At 44.9% G+C, this 21,653-nt stretch overlaps 1 protein-coding gene across 1 annotated transcript in view; it reads right to left on the reverse strand.

Moving 5' to 3' along the window:
• Window positions 1-8,444: 8,444 nt before the first annotated feature.
• The window catches only part of LOC140212016 (tetraspanin-14-like), a 56,893-nt gene continuing 43,684 nt past the window's right edge, over window positions 8,445-21,653 (reverse strand). The window contains exon 8 of the mRNA XM_072282377.1: window positions 8,445-9,671. Within this exon, the coding sequence (XP_072138478.1) occupies window positions 9,600-9,671 (72 nt within the window). The 3' untranslated portion in view covers window positions 8,445-9,599. The remainder of the gene's footprint in view (window positions 9,672-21,653) is intronic.

A 21,653-nucleotide genomic window follows, 5' to 3' on the forward strand; every position in this document is an offset into this window, starting at 1 on the left:
TGATATCACACCGGAGGAAATATTGTATCATTTTTTAATGCATGCATTACTAAATGACAATAAGAGAGGACTGCATGTCTTCAAAATCTTCATAATCTAATAAGATGGACAGAGTACAGAGAAAATCTACAAGGATGTTGCCCATACTTGAGAATAATAGAGAAATGTTGAATAAGTTAGGACTTCATTTCCTGAAGTGTAAGAGAATGAAAGGAAATTTGATAGGGTATACAAAATTATGAGGGGTATAGATAGGGTTAATGCAAGGAAGCTTTTTCCATTGAGGTTGGGTGGGACTAGAATGAGAGGTCATAGGAACCTAAATTGGAACTTCTTCACTCAGAGGGTGGTGTGAGTGTGAAACGAACCACCGGCAGAAGAGGTGGATGCAGGTTCACTTGCAATATTTAAGAGAAGTTTGGATGGATATTTAGGGCTATGGTCCAGGTGTGGTTCAAAGGGAATAACAGATCAGTACAGACTCGATGGGCCGAGTATTTGCTCCCATGCTATATTAGTCTATGAGATAAATTTATCGGCACTGAAACATGTGGCTGCATAAGTCACTGGTGAAGCTACACTTGAAGTACTGTGTACAGCTTTTGTAACCCTGCTGTAGGAAAGATTTCATTAACCTGGAAAGAGTGCAGAAAAGTTTTACGACTACTGTATGTTGCCAGCACTAGAGGGCCTGAGGCATAGGGAGAGGTTTGCTAGGACAGGTCTTTATTCGTAGCAGAATAAGGAGTGACCTTACGGAAGTGTTGAAAATTATGAGAAGCATAGATGAGGTGAACAATAACAGTCTTTTCCCCAGGGTAGGGGAGTCCAAAATGTGGGGTGGGTTTATGGTGACAGGGAAAGATTGTGGAAGGGAACTTCAATCACAAAAGGTTGATTTGCAGGTACAGCAGGCTGTCAAGAAGGCAAATGGAATGTTGGCCTACATTGCTAGAGGGATTGAATTTAAGAGCAGGAAGATTGTGCTGCAACTGTACAGGGTACTGGTGAGGCCACATCTGGAGTACCGCGTGCAGTTCTGGTCTCCTTACTTGAGGAAGGATATACTGGCTTTGGAGGAGGTTCACCAGGTTGATTCCAGAGACGAGGGGGCTAGACTATGAGGAGAAATTGATTCACCTGGGATTGTACTCACTGGAATTCAGAAGGTTGAGAGGAGATCTTACGGAAACATATAAAATTATAAAAGGGATAAATAAGATAGAAGCAGGAAAGTTTGTTTCCACTGGTAGGTGAAACTGGAACTAGGGGACATAGGGGGAGTAAATTTAGGATGGTGATGAGGAACTGCTGTTCCCAAAGAGTGGTGAATCTGTGGAATTCTCTGCCCAATGATGCAGTGGAGACTACCTCAGTAAATATATTTAAGACAAGGTTGGATAGATTTTTGCGTAGTGGGGGAATTAAAGGTTATGGGGAAAAGGTAGGTAGGTGGAGATGAGTCCATGGTCAGATTAACCACGATCTTATTGAATGGCAGAACAGGCTTGACAGGCCATATGGCCAACTCCTGCTCCTATTTCTTATGTCTGATGAACATTTTGTTGCAGATGGTGGAGAAGGAATGAGTTGTGAGAATAAGTAGTTGATTCAATCATGATAGTATCCTTAAGGAAGAACTTAGTACATGGAGGGGCGGGGGTTAAGGGGATATGGGCTGATTACAGAAAATGAAAATAGCTGGGTGGACTCTGTGGTCAGCATGGTCTGGTTGGGCTGAAGGGCCTTTATCTGTGCTACAACTCTAATGTGTTACCTTCATCAGCAAGATGATACCGAGCCTGTTAGAGCATGTAAACTTGCCACAACTAGTGACTGGTCTGGGACTCAATTTGGCCTGGTATTACCTCTTAGCAACCCTGATAGTTTTATGGACGTCGATAATCAATTTCTTATAAAAGTCAGGGTCACCTGATTTGAATGCCACAGCCCTGGACTTCAGTAGGGAGTGGATCTCTCAGTTCATCTATGGTTTCCAGTTTGGGAACACCAGGATTGTCCTCTTTGGCACAGAGCCCTCAAAACGTTTGTTGATAAAGTCCATGATGGTACTCATAATCTCCCAGCTCTGCTTTGAACATGGCCCACTCTACTGACCCAAAGTGCCTCTACTTCCTCAGAGCAGCACTGCACGGCTCTCTGTACTGGATGCTCATGTTGCTGCTTCTGTTTGTATGCAGGGAGAAGGAGCACAGCCTGTCGTCTCGTGTAACAAACTGTGTGGGGGAGTGGGGGGTTATGACTCACTAGGGAAGTGTGAAACACCCCAGTTTTCTTGGCTGCGTAAGTCTAGGAAAGACAACCTTGGGCCCCGCCAAACTTTAGAGATTGCGGTGCACTGGATCCCACCCCAAACCTTGGTTTGTGTGGATGCTGTGTCATTTTCTACCCTGTTACAAATTAATGCCGCGAAATAACAGACAGTGTACTGCATATGATTAAAGGAATTATATTTATGAATTGTAACTGAAGAGTTAGTAAAGAATAACAAAAAGAAAAGGGCCCATCCTAATTAAACTATCAAATGTGCACACGTTGGGGTTCATCTTGAACTTCTCTGTCACTCACTCGTTGGGTCCTCGGTCAGCAGGAATGCCTACACCACCTTCCAAACGTCGTTTGCAATCCATCTTGAACAAACGGGTCTCCGACTAGATCATATGCTATGACCAATTCTCCCCAGCATCTTCTCTCTTCATCTCCTCTCAAACAAAAGCCCAAGACCAACCTTATTGTCCCTCACTGAGAAAAACCTCCTGCTAATTGGATGGCACACATTCCACATCATCCCTTATCTTCAGCCAAGCAGGTTGAAAGCAGAACAGACTGCTCTTACAGAGCATCTAAATGAAATACCTACAGCATAACAGTAAAGATGTGAACCAGGGCATTGCATGTATTTGACAGTTGTGCAGCAATGGTCAACAGTGTTTGGGTCGCTGGAGGGACAGGAGATATGTTGGTGGTATTTTGTAACACACTCTTGAAGTTGGCATGCTAGAAGTTACAGGCAATGATAAAGAAGCCTCAGGTATCCTTTTTCAAGTTAAATTTTGATTCACTGGCTGAGCCATAGGAGGCCACATTGAACTCCAAACGCCACTTCTCTATACACATTTCCAATTGGACTGTATCCCACCCTTTGTGGTGGATGGGTGTTATTCTGTTGGAGGTCTGTGACCAGTGGTGTTCTGCAGAGATTAGTGCTGGGACCTCTGTTACGTGATGTAAATGACTTGAATGAATATGTAGGTATTCTGATTAGTAAACTTGCAGGTGACACAAATACTGATAGATTTGTGGATAGTGAGGAAGGTTGTCAAATGATTCAGCAGGATATAAGAAATGTGGACAGAGAATGGCAGATGGAGTTTAATGTGGACAAGTATGAGATGTTGCACTTTGGGAGGTCAAATATAAGGGGTAAGTAAATGGCTTTGGAGCACTGATGTACAGGGATATCTTGAGGTGCATGTCCTTAGATTCCTTAAAGTGGCCACACAAGTAGTTAGGATAGTCCGAGTGATGTGTGGTTTCCTTGCCTTGAATAGAAAAGTTGGTAGGTCATGCTGCAGCTTCACAAAACTTTTGATTTAGTTTTGAGTTTTGAGTGGATGTAGTGTACATGGATTTCAGTAAGGCATTTGATAAGGTTCCCCATGCAAGGCTCATTCAGAAAGTAATGAGGCATGGGATCCAAGGAGACCTTGCTTTGTGGATCCAGAATTGGCTTGCCAATAGACAATAGACAATAGGTGCAAGAGTAGGCCACTCGGCCCTTCGAGCCAGCACTGCCATTCACTGATCATGGCTGATCATCCACAATCAGTATCCAGTTCCTGTCTTATCCCCATAACCTTTAATTCTGCTATCTTTAAGAGCTCTATTCATCTCCTTTTTGAAAGCCTCCAGAGACTTGGCCTCCACAGCCTTCTGGGGCAGAGCATTCCATATATCCACCACTCTCTAGGTGAAAAAGTTTTTCCTCAACTCCGTTCTAAATGGCCTACCCCTAATTCTTAAACTGTGGCCTCTGGTTCTGGACTCACCCATCAGCGAGAACATGCTTCCTGCCTGCAGTGTGTGCAATCCCTTAATAATCTTATATGTTTCAATATGATCCCCTCTCAGCCTTCTAAATTCCAGAGTATACAAGCCCAGTCACTCCAATCTTTCAACATATGACAGTCCCACCATCCCGGGAATTAACCTTGTGAATCTACGCTACACTCCCTCAATAGCAAGAATGTCCTTCCCCAAATTTGGAGACCAAAACTGCACACAGTATTCCAGGTGTGGTCTCACCAGGGCCCTGTACAGCTGCAGAAGGACCTCTTTGCTCTTATAATCAATTCCCCTTGTTATGAAGGCCAGCATGCCATTAGCTTTCTTCACTGCCTGCTGTACTTGCATGCTTGCTTTCATTGACTGATGTACAAGAACACCAAGATCTCGTTGTGCTTCCCCTTTTCCTAACTTGACTCCATTTACATAATAATCTGCCTTCCCGTTCTTACCACCAAAGTGGATAACCTCACATTTATCCACATGAAACTGCATCTGCCATGCATCTGCCCACTCACCTAGCCTGTCCAAGTCACCCTGCATTCTCATAACATCCTCCTCACATTTCACACTGCCACCCAGCTTTGTGTCATCAGCAAATTTGCTAATGTTACTTTTAATTCCCTCATCTAAATCATTAATATATATTGTAAACAGCTGCGGTCCCAACACCGAACTCTGCAGTACCCCACTGGTCACCACCTGCCATTCCAAAAGGGGCCCGTTAATCGCTACTCTTTGTTTTCTGTCAGCCAGCCAATTTTCAATCCATGTCAGTACTCTGCCCCCAATACCATGTGTCCTAATTTTGCCCACTAATCTCCTATGTGTACTTTATCAAAGGCTTTCTGAAAGTCTAGGCACACTACATCCACTGGCTCTCCCTTGTCCATTTTCATAGTTACATCCTCAAAAAATTCCAGAAGATTAGTCAGGCATGATTTCCCCTTCGTAAATCCATGCTGACTCGGACCAATCCTGTTACTACTAACCAGATGTGTCGTAATTTCATCTTTTATAATTGACTCCAGCATCTTTCCCACCACCGACGTCAGACTAACCGGTCTATAATTCCCTGTTTTCTCTCTTCCTCCCTTCTTGAAGAGAGGGACAACATTAGCCACCCTCCAATCCACAGGAACTGATCCTGAATCTATAGAACATTGGAAGATGATTACCAATGCGTCCACGATTTCTAAAGCCACCTCCTTAAGTACCCTGGGATGCAGACCATCAGGTCCCGGGGACTTATCAGCCTTCAGACCCAACAGCCTATCCAACACCATTTCCTGCCTAATATATCATCCATTACCCTAGGTCCTTTGGCCACTGTTACATCTGGGAAATTGTTTGTATCTTCCCTAGTGAAGACAGATCCAAAGCACCTGTTCAACTCGTCTGCCATTTCCTTGTTCCCCATAATAAATTCACCCGCTTCTGTCTGTCTTCAAGGGCTCAATTTTGGTCTTAACTATTTTTTTCCTTTTCACATACCTAAAGAAGCTTTTACTATCCTTCTTTATATTCTTGGCTAGTTTACCTTCGTACCTCATTTTTTCTCCGCGTATTGCCTTTTTAGTTACCTTGCTCTTTAAAAGTTTCCCAATCCTCCGGCTTCCCACTCGTCCTTGCTATGCTATGCTTCTTCTCTTTTATTTTTATACTGTCCATTACTTCCCTTGTCAGCCACGACCTCCCCTTACTCCCCTTAGGATCTTTCTTCCTCTTTGGAACAAACTGATCCTGCACCTTCCGCATTGTTCCCAGAAACACTTGCCATTGCTGTTCCACTGTCATCCCTGCTAGGGTATTGTTCCATTGAACTTTGGCCAGCTCCTCCCTCATAGCACCATAGTTCCCTTTGTTCAACTCTAATACTGACACTTCCGAGTTTCCCTTCTCCCTCTCAAATTGTAGATTAAAACTTATCATATTATGGTCACTACCTCCTAATGGTTCCTTTACCTTGAGGTCCCTGATCAAATCTGGTTCATTGCACAACACTAAATCTAGAAATGTGTTCTCTCTGGTAGACTCCAGTACAAGCTGTTCTAAGAATCCATCTTGGAATCCATCTTGAATCCATCTTGGGAACGGGATCCATTCTTGGGGTCCAGTACCAGCCTGATTCCTCCAGTCTACCTGCATGTTGAAGTCCCCCATAACAACTGTAGCATTACCTTTGCGACATGCCAATTTTAACTCTTGATTCAACTTACACCCTACATCCAGACTACAGAAGACAAAGTGTGGTTGTAGGTGGTTTGTGTTCTGCACGGAGGATGGTGACCAGTGGTGTTCTGGGACCCCTCCTCTTTGTGATTTTTATAGATGACCTGAGTGAGGAAGTTGAAGAGTGGGTTAGAAAGTTTGCTGATGACACAAAAGTTGGGGGCATTGCAGATAGTCTGGAGGGTTGTCAGAGGTTATAGTGCCACAGTGATAGGATGCAAAACTGGGCTGAGAAGTGGCAGATGGAGTTCAACCTAGATAAGTGTGAAGTGGTTCATTTCGGTAGGTCAAATTTGAAGACAGAATATACTATTAATTGTAAGACTCTTGGCAGTGTGGAGGATCAGTGTTGGGGTCCATTCCATAGGACACTCTAAGCTGCTGTGCAGGTTGTCAGTGTTGTTAAGAAGGCGTATGGTGTGTTGGCATTCATCAACCGTGGGATTGAGTTCAAGAGCTGTGAGGTAATGTTACAGCTATATAAGACCTTGGTCAGACCCCACTTGGAGTATTGTGATCAGTTCTGCTCACTTCACTACAGGAAGGATGTGGATACTATAGAGAGAGTGCAGAGGAGATTTGCAAAGATGTTGCCTGGATTGGAGAGCATATCTTATGAGAATAGGTTGAATGAACTTGGCCTTTATCTCCTTGGAGTGACAGGGGATGAGGGGTGACCCGATAGAGGTGTATAAGATGACGAGCGGCATTTATCATGTGGATAGCCAGAGGCTTTATCCCAGGGCTGAAATGGCTAACATGAGGGGCCATAGTTTTAAGATGCTTGGAAGTAGGGATGTCAGAGATAAGTTTTTTCCACACAGAGGAGAGTGCTGGGTGCGTGGAATGCACTGCCAGCAAAGGTGGTAGAGGTGAATACAATAGGGTATTTTAAGAGACTTAGATAGGTACATGGAGCTTAGAAAAATAGAGGGCTATGAGGTGGATAAATTCTAGGGAGTTTCTGGAGTATGTTTACATGGTTGGCACAACATTGTGGGCCGAAGGGCCTGTAATGTGCTGTAGATTTCTATGTTCTAATCGATCACATTTAGAGAATTGTGGTGGCTTAGGGGAAGTTGCAGCAGAGGTGTATTACAATGCTGCCTGGACTTGAGGGCAAATGGACAAACTTGGGGTTGATTTCACTGGTGATTCAAAGGCTGACCGGAGACGGTTAGACATTTATAAAATTATGAGAAACATAGAAAAGGTAGAGGGTCACGGTTGTTTTTTGTCTTGGCGTCATGGTTGACACAGGCATCCCGTTCCTGTGACCTATTTTTGTCATACTTGTTTTATATTCTGCGTGTATGCACACGTGCAATGTGGTAAGCAGGTAGCGTGCCTATGACTGCACTGCATGCAGCGTTTGTGCAGGGAATGCGGTTGCATGCATGGCAACATGGTGCGTTTATCGTGGATGCGGAAACGCATTTTGCGTGCATGCAGTGAGTGGGGGGATGTGTCTAAGAGTACACACCGTGTGTATGTGAGTGTGAGCATATGAGCGCGCGCGCTATGCGCAGTGACTGCGAATATGTAGCGATTGCGTGTGCGTGTGAACAGGGAATGTGCACACCCAAGTGTGTGTGAGCGCGCTGTGCCGTGGGCGGAAACCTGCAGACTTTATGTGATCTCAATCACATAACAGAGAGGTTGCTTGTTGACGAAGAAGGGGACGCAATTACTCATTGAAACAATGAATATGGTTAAACGGTTCTCAGGGTGACTGCTGCAGAAATCAGTCAGAGTCAGGTAAATAGCATTTTAACTGTCGCTGAGGCACCTTGGAAGAGAGACGTTCACCCTTCACCCCAACTGAAGCAAACCTTATCAGAGACCGAGTCTCCCCCCAGCTCTCAGTGCTAAACGCTGGAGATATGCAGCAGCATCGGCCGGAAACGCTGCCTTGCGAATGCCGCCGAGAGGCTCCTGTTAACAGGCCATCATCCCCCGGGATAGCAGCGGCAGGAAACATTCCGCAGCTGAATACAGTGAACAGTCCCAGCAGCATCAAATTCCTCACTCCCGGCACAGCGTGCGCACCGCTAAGGCGGGGCTTTGCGGACCTGCAATCGGTGCGGATTTTGCCAGTCCAGAACGCCCACTACTCATTCCAATGTTCTGTTTTGCTTTAATAATATTTTATTTTTTTAAAAAAACAAGGCTGATAAAGCTGAAGCTTTCCATTACAATTTGAAAGCTTTCAGCACGAGGATACACACAAACGCTAAGCTTGTTTAATATAATTTCTTAAAACACTTAAAATATTCAGATATTAAACCGACCAAGAAGTTCTGCTAGAATGAAACTCTTTGTAAGATCAGATGTAAAAACTCTTCCCGCTGTACCTCCACGGGATGATTCCCGAATCCATCGGCATTACACTGCAAAGGGCACGCTCACTCTTTCCCTCCGACCTTAACAGCTTTGTTGATTCTCACATTATCAACAGACTTTGTGTAACAGCCCACATACAAGAGAGAGCCGCCCTCCACCAGCAGCTCATGGTGAAATCCTCCCCTGTTTGTCTGTTGTGGGAGCTAACGTGAGCCGTATCACTAAAGTCACATTGCAGAGACCAGTACTGAATTCACTGATGCTGGGGGAATAATATCACTTGCTCCATCTTGTCAGCTGTTCCCGACTGTTTATACATCGCACAGTAGTGCTCATCCGCGCAGGCGGTTACTGATTCTTGGAGTAATTGAGTATTTTTGAGTACTGGTGACCCTTGGTTTTCCAGACTTGCCCAATGTTCAACGTCTGATAATATGTGGTTTGTACAAACGTGACCTCTCAAATATCTGCAAATTGCAGTAAGGCACAAGGTGATTAATGAACACACACTCCGACTACAGTGAATAGTTTTTTTAAAAAATAGTTTGGAGTAGTCTTTGGGGTACTGCAAGCTTGTATCTTTGGGGGGGGGAACGCCGATGCTTTTTTTGCTGGTGGGGGCGTCGTTGCTTTACTGCTGCTTGTGCGTAGGAGGGGGGAGCTGGGAGGACTTTGGGCGTTATAACATTTACCTGTCATTCATTCTTTAGGGCATTCCTGTTTTCGTGAATGTTTGCGAAGAAAAAGCATTTCACGATGTATATTGTATACATTTCTCTGACATTAAATGTATCAATTGAAACCTATTGAATGCACAATAGAACCATCCAAAACCTCAGTAAGGCAATAAAGTGACGCCCACATCTTCCTTTGGCACAAAAAAATACTTGGTTTGCAAAGTTGAGCCGTTCCTGGATCCTGTTGGTTTCTGTGTGGCCTCAGTAACGCCATCCAGCCTTTATCGCTTTGATTTCACTGATCAGCGATCGCGCAAGGTAAATCGAAAACATCTGGAAGAAAGAGAGTGAATTAACAGCGCACTTTGTACTTTAAAAGCAAAGCAGGCAGCCGCAGGACGCGAGCACAGTGGACTCGGCGGGTGCAAAGCTGCAACCCTGCCAAACCGAAGCGAAGCGAACGCCCGAACCATCCAGTTCTTGCTCAAAGCTGTACTGGGTCCTAGCACAACGGTTCAAAACATCGGCTGTGTATCGAGAGGTCAAACCAGCGCCGCTTCTACATCACCGCCTGGAATGGTGGTGAGGGGTCGGGGGAGCAGGGCTACCGCACAGGATCGAAGTAAACTGCAGGAAGTTGTAAAATTAGTCAGCTCCATCCTGAGCACTAGCCTCCATAGTATCCGAGACGCTTTCAAGGAGCGATGCCTCTGAAAGGCAGCGTCCATCATTAAGGATCCCCACCACCCAGGGCATGCCCTCTTCTCACTGTTACCATCAAGTGGAGGTACAGAAGCCTGAAGGCACACACTCAGCGATTCAGCAACAGCCCCTCTCCCTCTGCCATCCGGTTACTAAATGGACATTGAACCCATGAATATCACTGCTTTTAATTTATGTTTTTACACCACTTATTTTAATCTAGCTATTTATTATACATGTATACACTTACTATAACTCAGCTTTTTTCCATATTTATCTTGTATTGCATTGTACTGCTACCGCAAAGTTAACAAATTTCACGACATACGCCGGTGATGTTAAGCCCGATTCTGATTCTGACTATAACCCGCTGTGCAGAGCACAAGGCCGGTGCTGGTGATCCCAATACAGCCTCTGGCTGTTGACAAACTCGGGAAGCGCAGCAGCAGCAGGCACACAGAGCAGGGGTTTGTTATTTTAATAATCAGCATTTCAGAATCAGGTTTACTATCACTGTTTTGTATGACACGAAACTTTTTATAACAGCACAAAAATATCAAATCACCATAAATTACAAAATAAGTAAATAGTGAAAAAAAATGAATAACGAAGTATGGATCGTTCAATTAATAAACCAGTGCAGCCCTTAATTTGTAGAAGTGTGAACGTTGGGAAGTGTGATCAATTGGAAAAGAAATATGACTTATAGCATTTATGTCTCTCTGGAGCAGAGCTTCAGCAGTTATCTGCATGGATACATGGTCTGCGCAGCACAGGCATCTACCCCAGGCCAGGCCTGGTTCTGACCGACAGGCAGCTTAATTTCACACATTTCCCAAACCCCGGGGCCCAGTTAAAACTCTCCGTGGCTCGCCTCTCCAATGGCTGCTGGCGCTATACTTTCCACTGATCTTTTTTTTTCCTCTGAAATTGCACCAAAGCAGGATGCTGCACACGGCCAGCGTTTCCTTGTCGTTCAAGACAATTTATGTGTTTCGCTCAGATTAATGGTTTTCTTTTCAAATCTGCCACAACATTCTATTTCAATCATGCAATCACAGCATTTAAAGGTAGTTTGGACTGTCTCTAGGGAAGGTATAGAGGGCTAAGAAATTAATGCAGGCAAACGGGATTAGTGTAGAGCAGAATCTCAGTCGGCGTGGACAAAGTGGGCAGCGCCCTGTGTTTCTGTGCTCCACCATTCAACATTCCACGAAATCCCCGCCTAGCCTCCTACCCCAACTATAAATCTCTACACCAATTTCTAGGGTTTTTTTTAGGGGAAAGGTTTCCTGTTATCCTATGAAGTCCAGCCTCAGCCTCCTCCAGAACAAACCGAACCCTCCTGAACATGGTGGGGGTGGGGGGAACTGTCCATTCTGGTAATGAACTCTGCTTGTTTTGTTTCCTCTCTTTTCTTGAAGTGGGACACCTGATTTGGCTGGAAGTTTGTGACTAGTGGTGTTCCGCAGGAATCAGTACTGGCACCGCTGCCGTTTGTGAGACCTCTATACAAATGGCTCGGAATAAAAGATAGATACAAAGGTTGGTGGTGTTGTGAATAGAGTAGAAAACTGTCAAATGGCTCAGCAGGATATACAATACCGTACAAAAGTCTTGGGCATATATGGCGTCATCCCCCTTCCTTTCCAGTTCTAAAGGAAACGTCGACTATTTGTTCATTTCCATGGAGGTTGCTTGACCTGCTGAGTTCCTCTGATGCTTCCTGCTGTCTCCCCTCTCCATTCCCCTTTTCCCAACTATGATTTCCCTCTCTCTGCCCCCTTTCCACTCGCAGTCCACAATAGAAATCAGAATCAGGTTTATCATCACTCACATATGAAATATTTTTCTTTTTTGTGGTGGCAGTACAGTGCAATAAGTAAATATATATCTGAAACTTTGGCACAATACTGTAAATCAGTTGCAGATATGGGTAAAAATGGCAGATAGAGTTTTATTACAATTGTGAGGTGTTGCACTCTAGCAGATCAAATATGAAAGGACAGTGTAGAGTTAATTGCAGAACCCTTAATCTTTGGTCCTTGTCAGTAACTTCCTGAAAGTGACTACAGAGGTTGATAGGGTGGTAAAGAAGGCACATGGCATGCTTGCCTTTGTTAGTGGAAGAAGTTAAGTTCAAGAGTCAAGAAACTGTGCTGCAGTTTTATAAGAATCTGGTTTGGCTGCATCCGGAGCATTGCATTCAGTTCTGGTCATCCAGGTGCAGAAGAGGTTTAGTGGGATGCCACCTGCATTAGATGGCATGTACTAGGAGGACAGGCTCGACAAACTTGGGTTGTTTCCTTAGAAGCCGTAGGCTGAAGGAAGACCTGGTGGAAGTTTATAAAATGATGAAAGGCATGGCTGGAGTAGACAGCCAGCATCTTTTTCCAAGGGTTGAAATGTCTAATACTAGAGGGCATACATTTTAAGCGAGAGTTCAAAGGACATGTGAGAGGCAAGTCTTTTTTTTAAACTCAGAGTTCTGGGTGCCTGGATGCACTGCCAGGAGTGGTGGTAGAGGGAGGTATAATGCGGCTGTTTAAGAGGCTCTAACATAGACACCGGTGTGCAGAGAATGGAGGGATGTCGATCAGGCAGAAGAGTGATGTAATTAGACATCCTTAACTGATTTGTTTCAGCACAACATGATGGTCCCAAGGGCCTGTTCCTGCACTGTACTATCCACATTCCATGCCAGCCTGACCTGCCAGGGATGTCTCCCCGCTCTGCATTTCAGAACTCCCACATTCTTTTACATATTCTCACTCTCTCACTGCTCCCATTCGCTCACTGACCAGATAACCTTATTTAATTGTTTATCCCCCATTGTTACCCAGGTTTTGCCTCATCAGAGACCCACCTCCCCCACACTGCCTGAAGCCAATGAATTTCTTTTGCCTCCTCCCAAACAAGAGAAAATCTGCAGATGCTGGAAATCCAAGCAACACGCACAAAATGCTGGAGGAACTCAGCAGGCCAGGCAGCATCTATGGGAAAGAGTAAACGGTTGACATTTCGGGCCGAGACACTTCATCAGGAGTTCTGCCGAAGGGTCTCGGTCCGAAACATCAACTGACTGAAAGCGTGAAGGAACTAGAAATAGATTTGGATATACTCAAGATCACCCAGATACTGAGAGCATCACAGATAAAAGTTTTAGTGAGGTGGTCACATCTATAGTATGGCAGCCGGTAGCTGGGTTAAGGAAAGGAGAGGGGAATAGGCAGGCCTTGGGTGGTTCTGCTGTGGCCCTTCCCCTCACTAACCGGTACTGTATACCTACATGGATACTATTTGGAGGTGGGGGGGCTGACCTTTCAGGGGATAGAAGCAGCAGTCAGGACTCTGGCATTGTGACCAGCTGTGAGGCTCTGAAGGGTGCAGTTACTTGGGGCGATAGGAATAGGGGACTCAACAGTGAGGAGTCAGACAGGAGATTCTGTGGCTGCCAGTGAGACACCAGGACAGTGTGCTGTCTCCCTGGTGCCAGAGTTTACAAAGTCTCTGAGGGTACAGTGTATATGGAGTGATCTTCCAGAGGAAATGGTTGAATTACGCACAAATAACAACATCTAAAAGTACTTGGACAGCAGGGGTTTAGAAGGATATGGGCCAAACACAGGATCAGAATCAGGTTTAATATCAGCAGCATACATCATGAAATTCTGTTGTTTTGTGGCAGCAGTACATTGCAATACATAATAATGGAAAAAACTATGAATTACAATAAGGAATATATAAAAAATTAAATTATATATGTAGTGCAAAACAAGAGCATAAAAGAAAAAGAATAGATAGTGTACATGGGTTCATTGTCCATTCAGAAATCTGGTTCTGGAGGGGAAGAAACTGTTCCTAAAACATTGAATGTATCTTCAGGCTCCTGTACCTACTCCTTGAAGGTAGTGATGACCAGGGGGCATGTCCTGGGTGATGGGGTCCTTCATGATGCATACTGCCTTCCAAAGGCATCACTTTTTGAAGCTGGTGCCCATGATGGAGCTGGCTGAGTTTGCAACTTTCTGCAGCTTTTTTTCCGATCCTGTGCAGTTGCCCCTCCATACCAGATGGTGATGCAACCAGTTCGAATGCTCTCCATGGTACATCAGTAGAAATTTGCAAGTTTCTGGTGACATACCAAGTCTCCTCAATCTCCTAATGAAATATAGCCACTGTTGTGTCTTCTTTTTTTAATGGCATCAATATATCATAGATGGATAGATGGTCAGAGATGTTGGTACACAGGAACTTGGAACTGCTCACCCTTCCCACCACTGATCCCTCAATGAGGACTGGTGTGTGTTCCCTCAACCTCCTCTTCCTGAAGTCCACAATCAGTTCCTTACTCTTATTGACATTGAGTACAAGGTTGTCTTTGTGACAACCCTCAACCAGCTGATTTATCTCGCTCCTGTACTCCTCCATGCCACCATCTGAAATTTTGCCAACAATAGTTATGCAATCAGCAAACTTATAGATGGCTTTAGAACTCTGCCTAACCACACAGGTCATGGGTGTAGAGTAGAGCAGTGGACTAAGCATACATCCTTGAGGTGTGCCAGTGTTGAGAGTCATTGAGGAGGAGATGTTATTTCTGATCCGCACTGACTGTGGTCTCCCGATGAGGAATGCTAGGATCCAGTTGCAGAGGGAGGTAGGGAGGTACAGAGGCCCAGAGTTTGGAGCTTGTTGATTAATACCGAGGCTGTGACGATGATGAATGCTGAGCTCTGTCAATAGCAGCCTGATGTAGATATTGCTATTGTGCAGGTGTTCCAAGGCCGAGTGGACAGTGAGTGAGATTGCATCCACTGTACACCTATTGTGGCGATAGGCAAATTGCAGCAGGTCCAGGGGTCCAGGTCCTTGCTTAATTCCAGCCATGGCCAACTTCTTAAAGTACTTTATCACGGTCGGTGTGAGTGCAACTGTGTGATGGTCAATGAGGCAACTCATCCTGCTCTTCTCGGGCACTAGATTGTTGCCCTTTTAAAGCAGATGAGAACCTCTGACCGCAGCAAAGAGAAATTAAAGATGTCCTTAAAAGCCCTGCCAGTTGGTTGGCGCAGGATTTCGGTGCCCTTCCAGGTACGCCATCAGGCCCTGAAGCCTTGTGAGGGCCCACCCTCCTGATAGACGATCTGACGTCAGCTCCAGGACAGGGATCACAGGGTCACCAGATGCCGCAGGGATTGCTCAGGTGTAGTTTTACTTTCCATTTCAAAGCGTGCTTAAAAGGCCGTGAGCTCATCTGAGAGTGGAGCATCACGGCCATTCCTGATGTTAGGATTTACCTTGTAGGAAGGAATGGCCTGCAAACCCTGTCAGAGCTGACCTTCATCTAATTCAGTCTCTAACTTCAATTGGGGTTGTTTTTTTCACCCTTAAGATAGCCTTCCTGAGACGGTAGATGGACTTCTTGTATGGGTCAGCAGTCTTGAATGCCACAGATCGAGCCCTCGGCAGATCATCAATCAACCATGGCTTTGGTTTGGGTATGACCGGCATGTTCTCAAAGGCACACTCTCATCCACACAGGTCTTGATGAAGTGATGTAGTCATTCAGATTTGAAGATAAATCCCTGAACCAATAGGGTACAGTTTTAAAGTGCTTGGAAGTAGGTACAGAGGGGATGTTAGGGGTAAGTTTTTTTTTAAATGCAGAGAGTGGTGAGTGTGTGGAATGGGCTGCCAGCAACTGTGGTGGAGCCGGATACAATAGGGTCTTTTAAGAGGCTCCTGGATTGGTACATGGAGCTCAGAAAAATAGAGGGCTATGGGTAACCCTAGGTAATTTCTAAAGTAAGTACATATCCGACACAGCATTGTGGGCCGAAGGGCCTGTATTGTGCTGTAGGTTTTCTATGTTTCTAATATTATCCAGTCCATTGATTCACAACAGTCCTGTAAGCACTCCTCCATCTCCTTTGACCATACCTTCTTGGTCCTCACCATTGATGCTGCAGTCTTTAGTCTCTGCTTGTATGATAAAAGTAGAAGTTACAACCAGGTGAATGGACTTTACAAAGTCCGGGCATGGGATTGCATGGTAAATGTTCTTGAAGGTGGTATAAGAGTGGCAAAGATTACTGGCTCCTCTGGTTCTACAGGTGATATGTGGGTGGTAGTTGTTCAGAAACTTCTTCAAACTGGCCTGGTTGAAATGCCCCCAACAATGGTAGGTTTCGTGACTGCTGATCATGGTGTTCAGCTTCTCCAGCATCTGCCTGACATTATCCAGGGGTGGAATGTGCACCACTACCAGGATGACAGCAGAAAACTCCCTCAGCAGATAAAAAGGATGACACTTGCTCACTATACATTCCAGGTCGGGTGAGCGGGATTGAGACAGAACAGCCACATCTGTGTACCATGATGAGTTAATCATGAAGCATACTCCTCCTTCTCTGCCTCTAAAAGACTCAGCTGCCCTGTCTTTGCAGTGAACGGTGAAGTCCCCAGGCTGCAGTGCGACAACTGAAATGGCAGGGATGAGCCATGTTTACGTGAAGCAATGTACACAGTAGCCTCTGATGTTCCTCTGGTACTGCAATCTTCCTCTGAGGTGTTCAATTTTATTTTCCAGAGACTCTACATTCACTAGTAGGAACATTGCAACTGGATTTCTAAGGACTCTGCCTTTCAATTGTACTGCAGCCCAACATGTTTTCCTATGGATATGGGACAAACTCTGATACACAATGGTAGGCATGATCCTCTTGGGCCAAAAGGCCTGTTTCCATGATGTATTTCTCTTTCACTGCAAATTCTCCATCATGAGTGAAATTTTTCCCCGTTTCACCCTGTCAACAACTATACCTCCATCCCTACCCTTAATCACCATATCCCCTGTCCTACTGTCGATGACTGTAACCCCGGCATTCCTCTCCTCAGCCAGAGGAAGCTTCCTCCCTATGTACAGCTTATAAAATGTCCTAAGAATTTTATAGACTTCAACAATACCCAGGCAGGGTTCCAGGCAAAATATGTTCCGTCTACTAGCACCATCAGCCTTCTGTAAGCAAGCAAATTCTAAATCCATACAGTCATATTCTCTGCATCCCATGCCTCTCGACTTCCTCAGTAACCCTCCAGGAAACCATGAACACATTGACTGAGGAATGTGTCATAGAGGAAACAGAGAGCACAAGTGTTGCTGAGGCAGGAAAGGGGAGGAGTTCTCCAACTGACATTGCATCAGGTGCTGGAATGGATGCCAACAAAACCACCTCTAGGTAGAGCGTGGGACTTCAAAACTCTCCTATTGGTTACAAGCAACAACCTTACCCAGCTAGCTGGAAGATCCACATCAGAATAGCTGGGGAAATTATATTGTGGCTATCATCTTGCGTATCCTGGAGCAGACCAAGAATAAAGCCACGCTTGTATTTCAGGTAAGTACATAAGGAGGCGTGAGAGAGTATCACGGAAGGCACCCCACATCCAGCTATCCATGCCACTGTTACAGGCTACACACCCATCGGGATAAGACTGAAAAGATTTCATAGCAAAGGAATATATTGGTAAATGTTAGGAGAGTGTGGATTTACCTGTTTTAACAAGGGTAAGCTAGCTATTGGCTCCTGCTCTAACAAAAACACAACTATTGTATGCAGTAGGGAAACATTATGCTGTTAAAGCTTGCCTTCAGTATCAGAAAGGAAAACATTGCCTTTGATAACGTATTGATGCAAGGTTGGTCTCACCCCCACCCCTTACTATAATAGATCCAGTGATTACACCCCTTAGTATAATGGATCCAGTGATTACACCCCTTAGTATAATAGATCCAGTGATTACACCCCTTAGTATAATGGATCCAGTGATTACACCCCTTAGTATAATGGATCCAGTGATTACACCAGGATCCGAGGAAGATGTGACCATTATCCTGAATGTCAGAACAGAGGACTGGGATGAGGATTCTTGGAAACTTGTAACCTCCGAATTGCCTCCCATTCCACACTTGGAAACTGATTTAGATAGGTTACTTATCCGTTAGGAACAGGTGATAGATGAATTGATCCATAGGAAGGACAAAGCCTGGGAAATTGAGAAGGAGTAGACAAGAATCTCAGGAGGCAGAGTTGGTGGAGCCTATTTTGGAACATTCAGATACATCCCTGGTTTAGGATCCCTTCCCACCCCACTGTAAACACCTAGACATTACGTTCTATCATAATAGTGCTTGTAATTTTAGTTTCTTGTCCTAAGCAAGAAGTTGCAGCATCAGAGTGCTTGTGTTGTTGTTTATTAACCATCTGTAACCTTCATTATGATAATCCCTCTGCTTAAATATCTGTGTTATAATTGACTTCTGTTTAATATAATGCTTTATTCTTTTCTTTTTTTTATTGCTATAATTTACTTGTCAGAAATCAAGGATACGGAGGGAACTAAATTTTCCAGTAGCCATACTTGATTCTTCTTTGTTATGTATGTGACAAAAGAACCAGTTATCAGAAGATTGATGCCGATAAGAGGACAATGGGGGAACATGCAAGGAGCTAATAAGAGAGAGACGAGAGAGATTACTGAAAGGAGACACAGTTCCGAGTATTGTCAGAGACTGGTGGCTTTGAACCCTGAACTGTTTGAAGTTTGATGGACAGGCGATACCCCAGCAGGGGGATAAAAAGGGACAGGTTCGCTAAGGCAACAGACACACGACTCCACGAGGTAACGAGACCCTGGAAGCGGTGTGCCCCCACAAGTTAGTAGGAGTTTTTGGAGGTCTGATCGCGGGACCAGCCATAGACGCACAGGGTAGAAAGGTATGGGTCGGCAGGAACCTGGTGTGTGTGTCCGCCCTTGCCTGGGTGCCGGGTTCACTGCAGAAGAACAATCGTATCTGGAACGGAGGGGTCACAGTCGGTGACCTCAGAAGACATTACAAAGGGCTCGCCCGAAAGCTAACTGCGAGGAATATCGAAGGTCTGTTTGGAATCCGATTTGCATATTTATTCGTTCTCTCTCTTCTCCCTGCCCCAACAGCACAATAGCGATTATTGCAAACTGAACTGAACTAAATTGAACTGAACTTTGCGTCACTTGAAACTGATCATTTACCCCTAGACTGCGATAGAGCTTGATTGATCCTATTATCCTAGTTCTGTGTACATGTGTGTTTTATCATTGCTAAACTGTTGCATTTATATCCTTCTGATTAGAGTACTGTGTTACTTATTTCTTTAATAAAACTCTCTTAGTTCCAGTAATCCAGACTCCAACTAAGTGGTCCATTTCTGCTGGTTTGGCAACCCAGTTACGGGCTACGTAACATAAGTGGGGTTCTCGTCCGCGATTTCGAACGCTAAATTTGGGACGGGGTAAATTGATTAGGCTAAAATTCCCGAAAGAAAGAAAAGGCAAACAGCAGAAATGGAGATTGAGGAATTTCTAAAGGCGCCAACCTTGGAGGCATTAGAGGATGCCAGGAAAGCGGAATTGGCAGCTGTGGCCAAACAGTTGAATTTTGTTAAGGGGAAGTCGACAATGAGGAGAGAGGAGATAGACAGAGCTATCGTAGAGCATTATGTGTCTAAAGGTGCCAAGGGGAGCTGGAGGTGGTGTCTATTGGAAAACCTGGTGGAGATGCAGTACAGGTGCAGCTTGAAAACTTGAGACTCGAGCACGAGTTCCGGGTACGGCAGCTAGAACACGAAGAGAAACAGTTAGAATGACAACGAGAAGAGAGAGAGAGACAGTTAGAACGGCGAGAGAGAGAGAGGCAGTTGCAGCGAGAAGAGAAACAGAGGGAAAGGGAATTCGAGCCGGAGAGGTTAAAGATAAGGGCAGAGCAGGGGCCCATGCCGAACCAAGGTGGAGGGTTCAGGGCGACCCAGGAGGTTAGGCTAGTTCTCCCATTTGACGATACCGATGTGGATCGGTACTTTCTCCATTTCGAAAAAGTTGCTGCAAGTCAGGACTGGCCGAGGGATAAGTGGGCTGTTTTGCTTCAGAGTGTACTTAAAGGAAAAGCCCAACAAGCTTACTCGGCTTTGTCCGCGGCAGATGCCCAGAGGTATGAGATGGTGAAAGAGGCCATCCTCAGGATTTATGAGTTGGTCCCGGAGGCATACCGGCAGAGGTTCCGGAATGCGAGGAAGCACGTATTTAGAGTTTGCCCGTGAGATGCAGACATATTGTGAGCTTTGGTGCGCCTCGAAGGGGGTAAATGGGGATTATGACAGACTGCTACAGCTGATCCTGATTGAGCAGTTTAAAGGTTGTGTCCCTGAAGGTATGAGACCCTACCTAGATGAGAAAGAGGCAGCCACGTTAGCCGCAACTACTAAGTTAGCGGATGAGTATGTGTTGACACATAAAACAAAGTTTACCCCGAGTAAAGGCTACCAGAAGGGTAGTCAGGATGGCGGGGAGAGTCCGCCAGAAAAGTCAGAAAGTAAGCCGGGGACTAGTGAGAAGGATAAGGTAGACCGGGAGCAGTCTGGTAGGAAGTCTCCTGGGGTCGTATGTTATAATTGTGGGAAAGCCGGACACTTTGCGTCCAGGTGCTTTGCCCCAAAGAAGGAGCCGGAAAAGGGAAAGGCGGCGTTTCCGACTGGCTGTATTGAGCTGGTAAACCAACTGCTAGGAGAGGAGAGGGCTAGCAAAGTTCAGCAAAGTTCTATCTATCCCCCTCATAATTTTAAATACCTCTATCAAGTCCCCCCTCAACCTTCTACATTCCAAAGAATGTTCAACCTTTCTCTGTAACTTAGGTGATGAAACCCAGGTAACATTCTAGTAAGCCTTGTCTGTACTCTCTCTATTTTGTTGACATCTTTCCTATAATTCAGTGACCAAAACTGTACACAATACCCCAAATTTGGCCTCACCAATGCCTTGTACAATTTCAAGATAACATCCCAACTCCTATACTCAATGCTCTGATTTATAAAGGCCAGCATACCAAAAGCTTTCTTCACCATCCTATCCACATGCGATTCCACCTTCAGGGAACTATGCACCATTATTCTTAGATCCCTCTGTTCTAATGCATTCTTCAATGTGCTACCATTTACCATATATGTCCTATTTTGATTAGTCCTACAAAAATGTAGAGGGAGTAGTTGTACACAGCCTTGAGAGCTGATAATGATGAAAAAAATGTTCTTCTGCAAAACCTGCTGTCTCTGTCTTTAGGTCATGTGCCTAGGCTGAAGGACACAAGAGATATGCTACAATTTGGTGCCATGAATGGAAAAGTACTAGGCTAGGGGTTCTGGACAATATAAGAAGGAGCTCCTTTGTGCAAACTGAAATCTTGCTTTAGGCTGGAGTTGCAACCACTTCTAAGAGACAGACAGGTAGTCTTTATATAATCTTTAAAAAGTTGCTCCTAATAATCTTGAACATGTGGATTATACTTCTTTTGTTTGTGAATACCTCTTGCCTCTGAATCAGGAAGGAACAAGGAATAATTTTAGAATACAGTGGGTTCTGGTTAATTGGGCCATCAGTTAATTGAGGCAGGTGCTTATTTGGGACAACTCTTAAAGAACAAAAACTAATTCAGAAAATAGCCTGGATTCCCTTCATTGATTTGGAACACTTTGCCACTTAACTGGGACTAATCCAGCTTAGGAAACATACTCCCCACAA

Source organism: Mobula birostris, chromosome 18 (genome assembly GCF_030028105.1).
Source record: "Mobula birostris isolate sMobBir1 chromosome 18, sMobBir1.hap1, whole genome shotgun sequence".
Classification (NCBI taxonomy): Eukaryota; Metazoa; Chordata; class Chondrichthyes; order Myliobatiformes; family Myliobatidae; genus Mobula; species Mobula birostris.